The sequence below is a fragment of the Parasteatoda tepidariorum genome, chromosome X2 (assembly GCF_043381705.1).
Source record: "Parasteatoda tepidariorum isolate YZ-2023 chromosome X2, CAS_Ptep_4.0, whole genome shotgun sequence".
Taxonomy (NCBI): Eukaryota; Metazoa; Arthropoda; class Arachnida; order Araneae; family Theridiidae; genus Parasteatoda; species Parasteatoda tepidariorum.
Genome location: NC_092215.1, coordinates 49,174,893 through 49,188,960, shown reverse-complemented (window position 1 = coordinate 49,188,960; position 14,068 = coordinate 49,174,893). Strand labels below are relative to the sequence as shown.

Sequence of the window (14,068 nt, the reverse complement as noted above, 5' to 3'; positions counted from 1 at the left end):
TTGTCCATTGTTTGTTTTTTCCACCTTCTAAATGTAGGGTTCATTTGCATTAGCAAATCATTTGAGAAGAGAAGAAATTTTGTGTTATTTTAATTATGTATTTTATTAATAATATGGTTAAGCAATATTCTTTCAAAATCATCTTTTTTTTTTTTATAAAAAAGCATAAAAGGCGTATAAATTTTATGTGAAATATATTTATTTTGGATAATTGTTCTTTAGTGATGTTAATTATTATTTGATGAACCTTATTATGCCATTCAATTAAAATGGTGCTTTGAAAAATTTATTATTATCACTTGTTGCATATGCAGTAAAAGTAAAAAGCAATTTGATTTAAAATAATAAAAAAAGCTGGTTCTAAAATAATAGCACTAAATACTGAATTAGATTCAATTAATGTCAACAATGTAACAATAGTTTGTTAAGTGACATGCAAGGTAGTATCCTCAATTAACAAAATTTTATAACAAATTTCAGTCCACAATCATATTCAAAATTAAAGTGATACAAGAAATTATGGNGGGGGGGGCAAAAACGGCTATGCCTAGGGCCTACGAAAGGTATAATCCGGCTCTGTGCCTAGGGCCTACGAAAGGTATAATCCGGCCCTGATTAAGACAAATCACAATAGTTAATCTGCATGTTAGTAATTATTACTTTCAATTCTTGTGGAAAGTTTCTGTGGATTTATTAATTTTGCTGTCTAAAAAAGTCATTTTGTCAGTAATCTAACCTTTAAAATATTGTAAATAATTTGCATAAATGACATACATTTATAATTATACATTTATTTATAGTTATTGTAGTTATTAAAATACCATTTTCACCAATGTCCATCAATGTTTTAGTCATTAAAATTTCTTTCCAAAGTATTCTTCGTACTTTTTTTTTTTTAAAAAAAGAATAATTTTATCAAACTTTTTCAGAGGATATGGGTGATCTCAAACGGCAAGTAAAATTACTGGAAACTAAAAATACTCAGTATATGCAACAATGTATGGAACAAGAGGAAGTAAGTTTCTGACTTTTATCTATGAATTTACCTGTATATAAATATTTTTTTTTATATGAATATATATAATTTTTTTTCAAGGGGAAGACTTTTTCCAAAAACATTTAAAAAAGTCTCCCCCTGGATTTTTGTTGAAAATCGACCTTTTCCTTTTTATGTTTTTACATTTTTTCTTATTTGTTTTCAGGCTTTTCCCTTTTTGCTTCTAAACCTTTTTTTTGTATGTTTTTAGTATTTTTCTTTTTTCCTTACCTTGTATGTTAAGTATTCTGTTAAAATTATTATTTTTAATTAAAAAAGAAAGAATTAGAGCAAATAATAAAATTAATTTTTTATCTTTGAAATGTAAAAGAAACATTTTGAATTTTAAAAGATTATTTCTTTTCTTAACGTAACTAGCTTTAGATATTCTTTTAAATTTTAATAGAAATATTTTATTATTATTTGTAGGAATTGAAGAAAACATTATTAATGAAATCTCAAATAGATATGTATAAGAAACAAGTGCAAGAGCTTCAGTTTAATCTTTCTGAAGAAACTAAGCGTGCAGACAAAGCAGAATTTGAAACTAAGCGAGCACATGAGAAGCTATCATCAATTCAACAGGAGAAAGAGGTCAGTTTTTTTATTTGTTCAGTAGCTCAGACAGAAGCAGCAGAATTGGCGTAATTAGTTTTATTACTCTTGCAATTGAGTAATAGTGATATTGCAATATTTTTAAGTTAAGTTTTCATCAGATACAGTCTTAGAAAATTCAGAATTTATTATTTGCCAGAAATTTGCACACCTGCATAACATAGAATCTGCATATTCTACATATTTCACTTTTGTGTATTAACTAATTATTCTAAATAAACATCTACTTATTTATAGAGACTTGTGATAGAGAGGGATTCTTTGAAAGAAAGTTTGGAAGAATTAAGGTGCATGCAGTTACAAAAAGGTATTAATTGTATTTTTCATTAAAATATAATTAAAAATATTTTAAATTTTGCTTAAAGAGTTATTTTAAACCAGATAAGTTTTAGTTTGTGTTTTTTAATATTTTTCATCTCATTTTCCCTTGTTTGCATTCATTAAATAATTTTAAGCAATCTGAAGCTTCTAATTCTATCTTTCCTGGAGATTGCTTTATTCAGGTAAAGATGATGCCATAACCTTCAGATGTCTGATGAATGTAGAATTTAATTTATAATTTAAAAGTTATGAGCTATTTTATAAAAGTTATTCTTTGAAACTGGCCTTCTGTTTAATGTTTCTTAATAAGTGCCCTTCAATATGTAGTTTTAAAGTCATTTTTGTTTGTTTTGTATTCTCCATGTCTTTTTGTTTTTATAAAAAAGAAGAAAAAATTTTTAAGTATTTACTTTTCTATTACAAAGTATCAATGTTTTTTTATCCATTATTTTATTTCCATGATTTTTTTCCATTAACTTTTCCCCTGATATTTTCTCTATTTTATGCTATCAAAATTTTTCTCTTTCACTATTTAAATATCCAGATATGTTCGCATAACATCTTTAAATTATTATCAAAATCATAACTTCATCCAGATCATATCTCATCCATTATTTTCATAAATGATATCCTAATAAAGATTCAGAATATGTGTGGCTTAATTTTATATGTATTCCTATGGAAAAAAAAATCATTTTACTAGTGTTTTTCTTAACACATGCTGCCAATTTTTTTAAATAATGAGTTTCTTAGGGTACTCTATTATGTACCTTATACTTAGTTATAAACCCAATAAAAATAAAAGTGGTTTAAGTTTATTTTAATTAATAATTATGGATTTGTTTCATTTTTCAGAAAGTGCCAGTGATAATGCTGGTAATGAGGCTTCCATCAGTGACAATGAATTATTAGATGCAGTACCCCCCGAGATCAGGTATACTTTTTCCCCTTTATGTTTTCCAATTAAGTTTTTCTTATTGTAGATATGTAAATCTTTACTTCTTGAGGAAAATATAAAGTATCTGAAGTCAAGACATATAATTTTTTATAAATTTATTTACTTTTTTTTCTATTACCAAAATTAATTTTTTTAATTACTGAACAAATTCAGTAAAATTAAAAGATTTCTAAACCATGATTTAATGATAAATCAGCAGAGCGACCTTGAAAAATTTGCAGTTTGATGGCTTCCATATAGTTATAGAAAATATTGGTTGATATGAGCAACAGAATTTTTTCTTTAAAAAAAAGAGAAACTAATTTCAGGTGCAGAACCATTTTCATCAAACTTAGGCACTTATATTAGGCAGTTTTGACATATCATGGTATTCTGCATTTGTTTAAAACACGTAAAATTAATGAGTATCTGTAAAACTAAATAATATTTAAATAAAGCATGCACATGTTCAATTAAGGACTGTCTGGTCACCTTATATATATATATATATATATATATATGTATACAGTAGGGAACCAATTATTTGGAATGCTGGGGACCATCATTATCCCGGATGTCTGAATTTCCGGGTTTTCTGGATTGCTAAAAAATGATTTAATGCAGCTTGACTGTATTTCTACATTAATATTGAATTAAAAGAAGCTGCATTTGAGCCGTTTTAGAATTCCAATTAAAAATTTCTATTCTCACTTTATTCTTTTTACTTTGTATTTATTGGAGTATTTTTCTTGCTATTTCCCTACCACCTTCTGTTTGCTAATAATTACTCCTCATAAGTTAAAATGAAATCATTCATTTCATCTGATTTCGTTTTCAAGATGCCAATTTTGTTTTCGAAAATAAAATAAACATCAGTAAAAAACACAAATAAAAAATAATCAAAAATAAAATGTAAAAATTTCACCATTTTTCCCTGTGATTAATCTGGCCACAACTAATTTGATAAGAATTTCTTTCTCTGCTTTGTGCAATTGCACTTTCCACACAACACAATTACGTCATTCCATTTGCCTTTCAGGCAGACTCGCTGCTTTGAATATTATTCATTTTAGGTGACATCACAGGATTTTAAACATTAATTGATTTTTAGCGCAGGAATTTAGATAATTAATTTGAAATCTGAATAATTATAAACTAAGAATTTAAATCAAGATTCAGTTGCTACATGCATGATTTAATAAGTTAATTCTAAGCAGACTTGTGTATAAATTTATGTTTTCTTACAAACTCTTTTTTGTTATAGAGAAAAACTTATCAGACTGCAACATGAAAATAAAATGTTGAAAATAAATGAAGGGGCAACAGTTGATAAACAACTAACTATTGTACAAAGTCTTTTAGATGATGCAAGATCCAGAATTAATGAACTTGAAACTGATAATAGGTAAATAGAGAGTTTAAATTTTCATTTGTTTTGAAGTTTTTTTAAATAACAATTTTTATTTTTTAATAAAGTGCTTGATTGTCAATAAAGTGTTTATTCAAAATCTTTTAGTATTATTTTTATTATAAAAATTTTAATAACGTAAGAAAGAAAAGGAAATAAAATGTAAATTGACTTTTGAAAGATATTGCTTTTTTATTCATTAATCAATTTAATCCACCAATCAATTTGAACCACAAATCAATTTAAATTTAATATTTTGTAATCATTAAATCATTTTTATCAAACATTGTTTCATTTTACTAATTAATTCATCTTGATGCAATTATGTAATAAAAATCTGATTATTTCACTTCTTTTACAAACTTTCAATTGTTTAACAAGATTGTTTCCCTATTGGTACATCTCTTTTTTGCTAATCTATTATCACTAATTAAGAATTTAACATGAATGAGCCATTTTGATCAGTTCCTTCTGCTTCCAGTTTATAGTGAACATTGGTTGCCGCAAATCTGATATTGACTGGCTTTTCACTGTCAATAATGAAATAAAATGTTCTTGTGTAGAAAAAAGTGATGTGTGCATATTTCCTTTTTTTTAAATTTCCTTTTTTAAGTGTTATCTCAGGAGATTATTTTCAAAGTACACTAATTTTTTTCTTTTTGTAAGAATTTATGTTTACACATGATGCACTAATAAAGATTCCAAAGAGTCCAATTAAAATTTCTTGCAATTTTGTTGGGATTGTCATGGTCTATATATCTCATGGAAAACTCATGGGAGGCAACACTGAGGAGAAAAGAAAGTATTTTTATGTCTGATACAGATGAAAATTCAAAAAAGTTTTGGTCCTAGTGAAAAAAATTTCAAACGCTTGTATACTGCTTAATACACTACGTCTTATGAGAAAAAAATTACATCGCTTTCATACTACATAATATTAAAAGTTGAGATTGTTGATAAAGTAATTCTTTTACTATTTGTATCTTTTTTATTATTCTGCACAATGATTTTCTGGAGAATTTTTAAAACACATGATGCATTGCAATGCGACAGTTGGTATATAAGTTCACAAAAATATAGAAAATTTATTTTTTAGTTGATCACCTGATTAATTAGAAAAAAAGTTACTCCAGATTTCTACGCTAGACAACATATTAAATAAGGTTTTTCTTTCTTTCTTAAAAAAATATTCTGCATTTTTTGAAATGTTCAAATTTACTTTTGTAATTTTTTAAGCAAGGAGCATGGATTTTTCCCCCCCACAAAATTATTTTTACCCTGATTAATTGATTTAAAAATCTTGTTATTTAGGTTAGCTAACCGCCGTATTATGGAGCTTGAAGGTCAAATTGAAGATCTTCATACCAATCAATCAGCTGTCAACATTCAAGAAGGATCTGATCTTAAGCAAAAATTATCCTCAGCCATGAAAAGACAAAAAGAAGCTGATGTTGAAATACAGAACTATAATGTTACAATTGAATCGCTAGAAAGTCAAGTTGAAGCTTCAGGTATTTCATTTTTATTAATCAAATGTAAATGGCAGGAATTTAAAAGAGTTCATTATTTAGAAAATATGCTATGAAAATTATGCTTGATATTTTTTGAGGCAGAATTTATAAATAATTTAGATTCTCAAAAGTTTTGACTCATTCAGAATACTTCAATTTGTCATACACAAGCCTGATATACATATAGCCTAAATAACTACAAATTTTTTTAGTTATAAAAGTAATTGAGAAAATCCAATGATTTCTGACTTTTTGAAGATGCAAAATCTAATTTTATAGGTTTAAAAACTATGAAAAATTGGAAGTTGTGAAATGCACGCATGTTGTATCTAAAGCATACGAAAAGTTTGAAAAATGAATATGCGAATTACTCTGTCTTCTAGTCACTATTGAATTCAAGCTCTTTATTTGTTGTTAATTTTAAATTCAGACTTTTTTCTGAAATGTATAACCAACATTTTAATGCAATAGTAATTTTTTGCAAGAAAATACCTCTTAATTTGATCTTAAAATTTTTTTCATGTTACAGTACGAAAAAATCAACAGTTACAGGACATATTAAATCACAAAGATGAAGAAATTAGAGCCATGGAAGAGAGGTATAGGAAATATCTCGAAAAAGCAAAGAATGTAAGTAAGACAGTCTTAAGCACTTGACTCAAAAATTTAGATTTGATATAATAGTAAGATAAGAGTGTATTAAGCATTTAAATTTTAAGTATTTGAACAGTTCAGCTGTTTTCTAAGTTTTATTTATATCATGTTTGAAAGATCAGTTTTGTTTTACCTGCAAATAATTGGAGTATAAGTTTAGTTACTGTTCAGCGAATCTCATGAAATATGGTTTATGGAAGTAGAAATATGAGAAATTGTTTATGAAACACATTTGTCACGTCCTTCCTTCAGGTTCAATTAAATAACTCAATGTTTTATACTTATAGCTAATACTGCATATTATTTATTGATCTGGAAAATTAAGAGTTTCTTCTAAATTCTCTCTATTATCATGTCAGTCTTTAAATAAATTTTTTTAACTTAAAATTCCCCAATCAAATTTTCATTGTTTGTTAGCCAAATTTAATTCTTTTTGTTCTACAGTATCAGGGGAAATACAATTTTTGAAAACACGAGAAAGTTCCTATCTTATTAAACTGTTTTTATGGTCCCAAGGAATTGCTTATTTTTATTATAGGTTATTAATTTTTATTATTTTCTTCTTTAAATATTTTTATTTCCTTCATCATTCAGAAGTTTTTCAAATCAAAAATGTAAAGGCATGGGAAAAGGACTGATATAAGCAGATTTTCTCCAAAAATATGTGTACAGAAATGCCTTGTGCAGTTGATAGAGAGCATCTTCATACAGAGTTGAGCATGATTTTGTCATTATATACTTCCAGGGGCGATGAAAGATATAAAAAAATTCGTGCGGGGGAAATACGCAGTAAAAGAATAATCCTTTGAGACATGCATTGATTGTGAGTCGTACAACTGTTTTGCAGAGGGAATGCATCCATATCATTTGCAAAGAATTAATGATTTTCCTCTGCCTTTCAACTACTGGTACCAGGGTATATAAAATGCGACTTTCAATATAATTGTTTTATTCACTGATTAAAATAACCTTTTGGTTAATGAATGGCCAAAAAGCATATGCCTACCAGTGAAATTCTTCCATTAATTTTTGGACTTGCATTATACTCACTGACTTAGCATGGCTGTACACTCGACCAAATTGTTTAACTGTAAACTTAGCATCTTCTTACAAGTCTTGCCTGAAACTTCTGGTCAATGTTCCCCCAGATGCTTGTTCAGAAATGTGGTTCTAGTAAGATGGAGCCCCAGTTCTCTCAGCAGGAATATCTGGAATCAACTCTGTCTATGATCTTTGGGGCCAATTCCTTGACTATCATGTTCTCCAGATTTGACGTACTTAGATTTCTTCATTTGAGGTTAAACAAAAAGTATACAATATGTTTAATAGTCCTGCACCATTTGAAGATCTGGTTGGCAATTGTCTGTAGCCGCTGGAAATGTGCATGATGTTCCTGAACATTTTTACTTATGGGCATGAATCCATGCACTGCCACTCTGAATCTTGTGTCACTGGTGATACTCGCTCTTTCGGGCAGTTATTATAAACTAAAGTTTGATTGGAAACTGACTGCAAGAAATTGTAAACTCTTAATACATTATTTTCTTTTATCTAACATGTCTTTTAAAATTCTTAGAATAAATACTGTTTTACTTGCTTGCACTTTAACATTAAATTTTCGCATATATTGTACATTCCTATACAAAATCAGTTTGCTTTGGTCGCTTTCTACTTGCCTTTACATTTTTGACATATAGTTTTGAGCCTCCCTGTATACATTCTTCTTATTTGACTTAACATTTTCATACGCATAACAAATTTTGAATGTAAAAAAATTTTTGTTGTCTAAAATCAGAATTCCTCCAAATTTGGCATAAATTTACCATACAGTACAGCATTAATCAAGATTTTGTTTATTTTTATCTTTGTTCTTTATTTTATTTTTATTTTCTTTGTTAAAGGTTATAAAAACATTGGATCCCAAGAAGAATCCTTATTCCCATCTTGACATTGTTTCATTGAAAACTCAACTTTTAGAAAAAGAAAAAATCATAGCTAATTTGGAGGTAATAGCTTATTTTATCTATATTTTATTGTTTTTTTTTAATCTATATAATTTTTTAAGGAATTTTTTAAATTTTGTTTTACTAGATTATAACTATAAATATTAAACTTTTTGCTTAATGTTAGCCCATAAATGCCTTATTTTCTAAATTATGGAGGTAGGAAAAATGCCCTTAAGAAAAAAGTGGTTGTGCATTTAAATTAACTGAATATTTTCTACTCTTAACTTTAATGAGATTTAAGAAATGGCATCTAATATCATTTATATATTATTGCATGTTCAAATAAAAGTTTCTATATCAATAAAATATTGTGTTTATCACTAATGTTTGCATTTAAAAAAGCTATTTGTTGATGAAAAGGAAGTTATTTGTTGAACACCTTAAGGGCTTTATAACTCATGTATATGTAAGCATTTAACTAGTAAAAGTAAATTGCTAATTAAATTGAAAGTGTAATTCATATATTATCTCACCTATACAATGACAATCAATATATCAAGAAGTAAACTTTTTACTTTGTGCCATAATATAAATAATGATGCACTCTTGATAGTTAGTTATTATTAAAAATATTTTTATATTTTAAGCAAATTTCTTTTTAGATGATTATAAGACTATGTTTCAGGGGTGAAAATCTTCAAGGATCCGATATTTTCCACTCTGTATATATTATTATTTTTGCTATAAATAAATTATTTATTAAGGGTTACTTATCTCTTCCTTAATGTTTATTACTACTCATAACTTTTGCAATCGCTATTTGCCATTTTTTACCATCCCCCTTGTGACCCTTTTAAGACCTTGATATCTTTTGCAGTTAGCTTCATTTGCAGCTTTGAAGAACAAAAAAAGTAAAGAATTAACCTTTAATCTAAATTTTATTTCAAAACCTCTCATTGAGTAAGAGTTTTTAGTTTTTAAAAAAACTGCAATATTATCATCTTGCATGTATATTACCATGATACTAATTTGTAGTTTACAAAAAGTATTATGTGTAGAGTGAGTATTAGGTAATTATTATGATAAGATTAATTTTATAGCCAACTTTTTAAATTTCAAAGGGAAGTTTATGAATTTTTTTTTTTTTTAACAATCTATAAAAAAGGAAAATGTACATGAAGGTGGTTAAATGGTTAGTCAGAAAACTAAATAAGTTGAAACTCTATTTGATTTTGTTTTCTTTGTGATTTCAATATTTTTTTCCCTTCATTCTTTTTTGAAATTGTCTTACGTTCAGCACTAAAATTATGTGTATGCATATTATTTTCTTGCATTACTGTTAAATTTCTTTGTAAGCTTTAATATATATACATATTTTTTTTTTAGAAAGAGGCAGATAAAGCAAGGGCACTTCAAGATATGGAAGATAAATTGATAACAACTGCATTTTATAACTTAGTATGCATATCCTTTCATACTTTATCTTATTAAAAGAACTTAAAACATTTTTTTTCTTACTTACTACTTATTCCTGTTGAAAATATAAATTTGTTTTTTAAAATTAAATTTTTCATAATATTATTGAACATAAAATTAGTTGTTAATACAGATTTGAATTGAATAATGTAAAATTCTAAAGGTGAATAAATTTTAGTTCAGAGCTAATAAAAATGCAATTATTCCGTGGTAATATTTAAATTATATATTAAAAAATAACATAATGCTAAATGTGTTTGAATTTTATGTATTCAATTATTTAATCCCTTTTCCTACTTCTAGGGAGCTCAGTTGCAAAAACGAGTTGCAGAAGAGAGACTTACTCAAGCAAGAAACAACCACACATTTTTGTCTCGACAAAGACAAGTAACAACTAGATGGACAAATTTAAATTCTCAAGGAAGGTAATTATTATTAATTTGATATTTTGCCACATCCCTGAAACTATGGTTTAAGAAGATATAAACATTTCTTTAGAAGCATTTTTAGATGAAAGAATTCAAACAATTTTCTCTTTAGATGAAAGAATTCAAACAATTTTCTCTTTAGATTAGAAGATTTTTTTTCTGATTGAGTGCAAAAATATTATGATTCTTGTCAATTATTCATGAAATATCACAAATTATGCAAAAAGCAGGACAGTAAAACTTGTTAAGTTACCACCTGTCTAAATCAACCTCCATAATCAGGCTAACCCCCCCTTCTGCCACCTGTCTATCCTGTATGTTGACCATTAAAATATCTCAAATTTTTCTAGGGGTGTTATTGATTTCTATTCTAAATTCTTTATAAGTTGCTGAAATTTTCCAAACTTTTATGTTACGTATTAAAATTTCACCAATATGAAATACTATTTGAAGTTAACCTGAAACTTGTAAACATGAAAAGTAAGTTGTTCTTTTCATGTTTACAAGGTTTACCAGTAAAGTTGAACATGAAATTTCAGTTCTGAAGGTACTAGCGGGACAAAGTTTTTGCTTGCAGCACAAAATATTATAATTTGGAACAAATTTGGGAAACTTGTTCAAACTCACTCTCTAGCATCTGAGTGAAACAAACTTTAACTTGAATTTTGCCCACTCTGATAACGCAACATTTTCTAGTTCATTTAAGAGTTTTGTGTTTAATTATGTGAATAGATTCTTTATATCCTGTATCCCAAATTCAAGAATTATTTCTTTGGGCAGAAAGCCTAAGATGGCTAAAAGGTGCAAGTGGTGTTAACACAATTGATTTCATGGATTTCAGTCATTTTGTGATGTCCATCGTATTGAATGTATTATCAATCTCCTTTTTAAAGTCTGAAACTCTTGCTCTCCATTTTTAATATTTTTCTACAGCAAACTCTAGGGAAAGTATAGTAGCTTGAAGCATAATATTTTACTAGACTAAACTAACTCACCAGCCCTAAATATTTGCTTCCCAGTAGCAAGCTGTCCAGTGAAAATTTCATGCTTGCTGTAGTCAATCGTATTTCTCTATATGTGAGATATATTTGCTAACTAACAAATTTTCAAGGAACTGCTCTAAAGAAGAAAGAGATTTAATTTTATTTGATTAATAACATATAAGAAATGTATGTGTAATGGTATGTCTATATTTAATATAAGAAATGTTAATAATAAACTCATTTCCCTCAATATATTGACCTTCAACTTGCACAGGTTTCACTATATTAATATCAAGGGAATCAATCTTTCCTCCCTCTAACTTGAATCTTTTTTCCAGTATGTCGCTACATCTCATATTTTTTGAGTGAAATATCTAAATCTATCAGCAATAAAGAATGTTCATTGAGAGAGAGAGAGAGAGAGTACATATTTGTGGCTGATTTTGTAACTGAACTAATTATTTAGCATATTAAAGGCTTACCCTTTAAAACATTTAAATATCATATTAGTGTCCTAAAATTATTTGCATCAATTTTTTCATCATTGTAAATATTTGATTTTCCTTTTATTTTTCTTTAGCTACTCATAAATTTCAAACCACAAGTAAGCCTGAATTTTAAATTTTCATTTATGCTTGTAAATATTTTTTTAAAATTTCTGTTTTTAGATTTTCAGACATTATATCATGTTTTAGAAATATTGTATGAGAAAATATATTACAAAAGTATTTATGTTTTTCTAATTTCTGAGAAATTAAGTATTGTTCTTTATTAATTAAAAATTAAGCAATCTTTGCAAAATCTTCCTATTAACATTAAAAGTATAATTTTCGCTGCAAATTTTTGTTACTCAAACATAGAATTTTATTACTGAGTAAATTTTGCGAAACCACTGTTTTTTTTCTCTTTAGAATAGATGTTAAACTGCATGAGTTGATTTTTCATTAAAGCAACATTTTGTGTTATAATAACATTTGTAAAAAAATTTAGTTTTCCTCAAATTAATTTTTTAAAGTTGTAATTAAAATAGAGCATTGTAACGATGTAAACGATGCATAAGTTTTCACTTTTTCTGGCTTAAAATATGTCATAGTTGTCTATAAGAGATGAGACGAGCTCCCTTCATAGGTCTGAGCCTATTGACTTTTAATTTGACTCAACTTAATACCAAAGATTATTTTGAACTCTGAAGTTTTTAATATATATGCTAGATAAATTCAGGAGAGTGTGACATTTTATCAGTTTTTGTATTGATTTTTAAATGTTAAGATTACAATGAAAAAAAGTAATGAAAAAATTAAATCCACTTGCTGAGAGTTGTTTCTTCTGCATGCAATACAAAAAAAATTTGAAGTCAATTCAAAACCTTTTGAGATAATTGATCCAGAAATTTTTCTTTATTCCCTAATACTTAGCATTTATGAAGAAGTTTATCAGTATTCAGATTTTTTCTGATGGGATATATATCTTAAAATCAGTTCAAATTCCTTTAATTTTCTTTCTTAAGTAAATAGTTTATGTTTTTTTATGGTAAACATACTTTTTGGAGCAAGTACTACAAGTATTTTCGCAATTAGCTAAAATCTACTGTTAACAAAATTTTATAAAATACCAATGAAATAAAATGTTAGCTATATATAAGGTATTTTTCTACTTTATTTTAGGTTTGAAATTTGAAATGCTGTTTTGAAGACTTGACGACTAGTTTTAAGAAAGCATTTTTTAGTATTATTTTTTGTATTTTATTAATCTATACAATTTGTTGACCGGTGTGGTAATGTTAATGTGGATCATTAACACATTACTGTTTTTAAAATGTAGCATAAATGTTGTCTTTCAAATTTGAAACTTGGTTGAGATTTTTTATGGAAATTGTACATATATATAATATACTTAAGGAATGAATTTATTGTATTTAATAATATTGTGGAATGTGTTTAATAATTTTTAAGTTGTTTTAAGATAAATCATTCATCTAGTAGTAAAAAGAGTAAATAACTCAATCTAGATACTTTTTATAAAGGAGACACATTGTTAATAATTCTCTGTCTCTTCAAAATAATTTATATTCCATTAATTTATATGAAAAATGTTAATATTTGCAGCTGTGATGAAATATTAAATTTATTCTTTATAAAGAATTGTCATTTATTTTCTAACATTTCATTACACAATACTATTTCACTGACCTATTTACCTTTCCCTAATTTCATCACGATATTATTAGTTCAAGAAATATTCTTTAACCTCTTAAAACCCAAGATTCTAAGAACGCTAAAAAATATTTATTTCATTTAGATATATGTTTACCTGTCAAAAGTAAAGTTATTGAAATTATTATTTATTTATTTATTTTATTTATTTATTTATTTTTTGAAATATTAATGAAAAGAATTTATTACTTTTTTAATAATTAATTCAAACAGTTTTAATTTTTAACAATTTTTTCATCACGATATTATTAGTTCAAGAAATATTCTTTAACCTCTTAAAACCCAAGATTCTAAGAACGCTAAAAAATATTTATTTCATTTAGATATATGTTTACCTGTCAAAAGTAAAGTTATTGAAATTATTATTTATTTATTTAATTTATTTATTTTTTTTTTTGAAATACTAATGAAAAGAATTTATTAATTTTTTAATAATTAATTCAAACAGCTTTAACAACTAAAATTTGTAAAAATTTTACAGATTTATTGCTTTTTTTTACATACAACAGAACTGCTAAAATATTATTGAATATTATTTTT

General features: G+C 26.3%; 1 protein-coding gene across 2 annotated transcripts in view; it reads left to right on the top strand.

Moving 5' to 3' along the window:
• The window catches only part of LOC107437396 (hook microtubule tethering protein), a 36,619-nt gene extending 23,163 nt beyond the window's left edge, over positions 1–13,456 (top strand). The window contains exons 13-24 of one of the 2 annotated variants that reach the window (XM_016049382.3): positions 930–1,015; positions 1,466–1,630; positions 1,889–1,958; positions 2,828–2,906; positions 4,174–4,314; positions 5,629–5,828; positions 6,358–6,458; positions 8,384–8,488; positions 9,815–9,886; positions 10,208–10,329; positions 11,896–11,919; positions 12,980–13,456. In XM_016049382.3, the coding sequence (XP_015904868.1) occupies positions 930–1,015; positions 1,466–1,630; positions 1,889–1,958; positions 2,828–2,906; positions 4,174–4,314; positions 5,629–5,828; positions 6,358–6,458; positions 8,384–8,488; positions 9,815–9,886; positions 10,208–10,329; positions 11,896–11,905 (1,151 nt within the window). In that variant the 3' untranslated portion in view covers positions 11,906–11,919; positions 12,980–13,456. The remainder of the gene's footprint in view (positions 1–929; positions 1,016–1,465; positions 1,631–1,888; positions 1,959–2,827; positions 2,907–4,173; positions 4,315–5,628; positions 5,829–6,357; positions 6,459–8,383; positions 8,489–9,814; positions 9,887–10,207; positions 10,330–11,895; positions 11,920–12,979) is intronic. The other variant, XM_016049381.3, reaches the window with a different exon arrangement.
• The last annotated feature ends 612 nt before the right edge of the window (positions 13,457–14,068 follow it).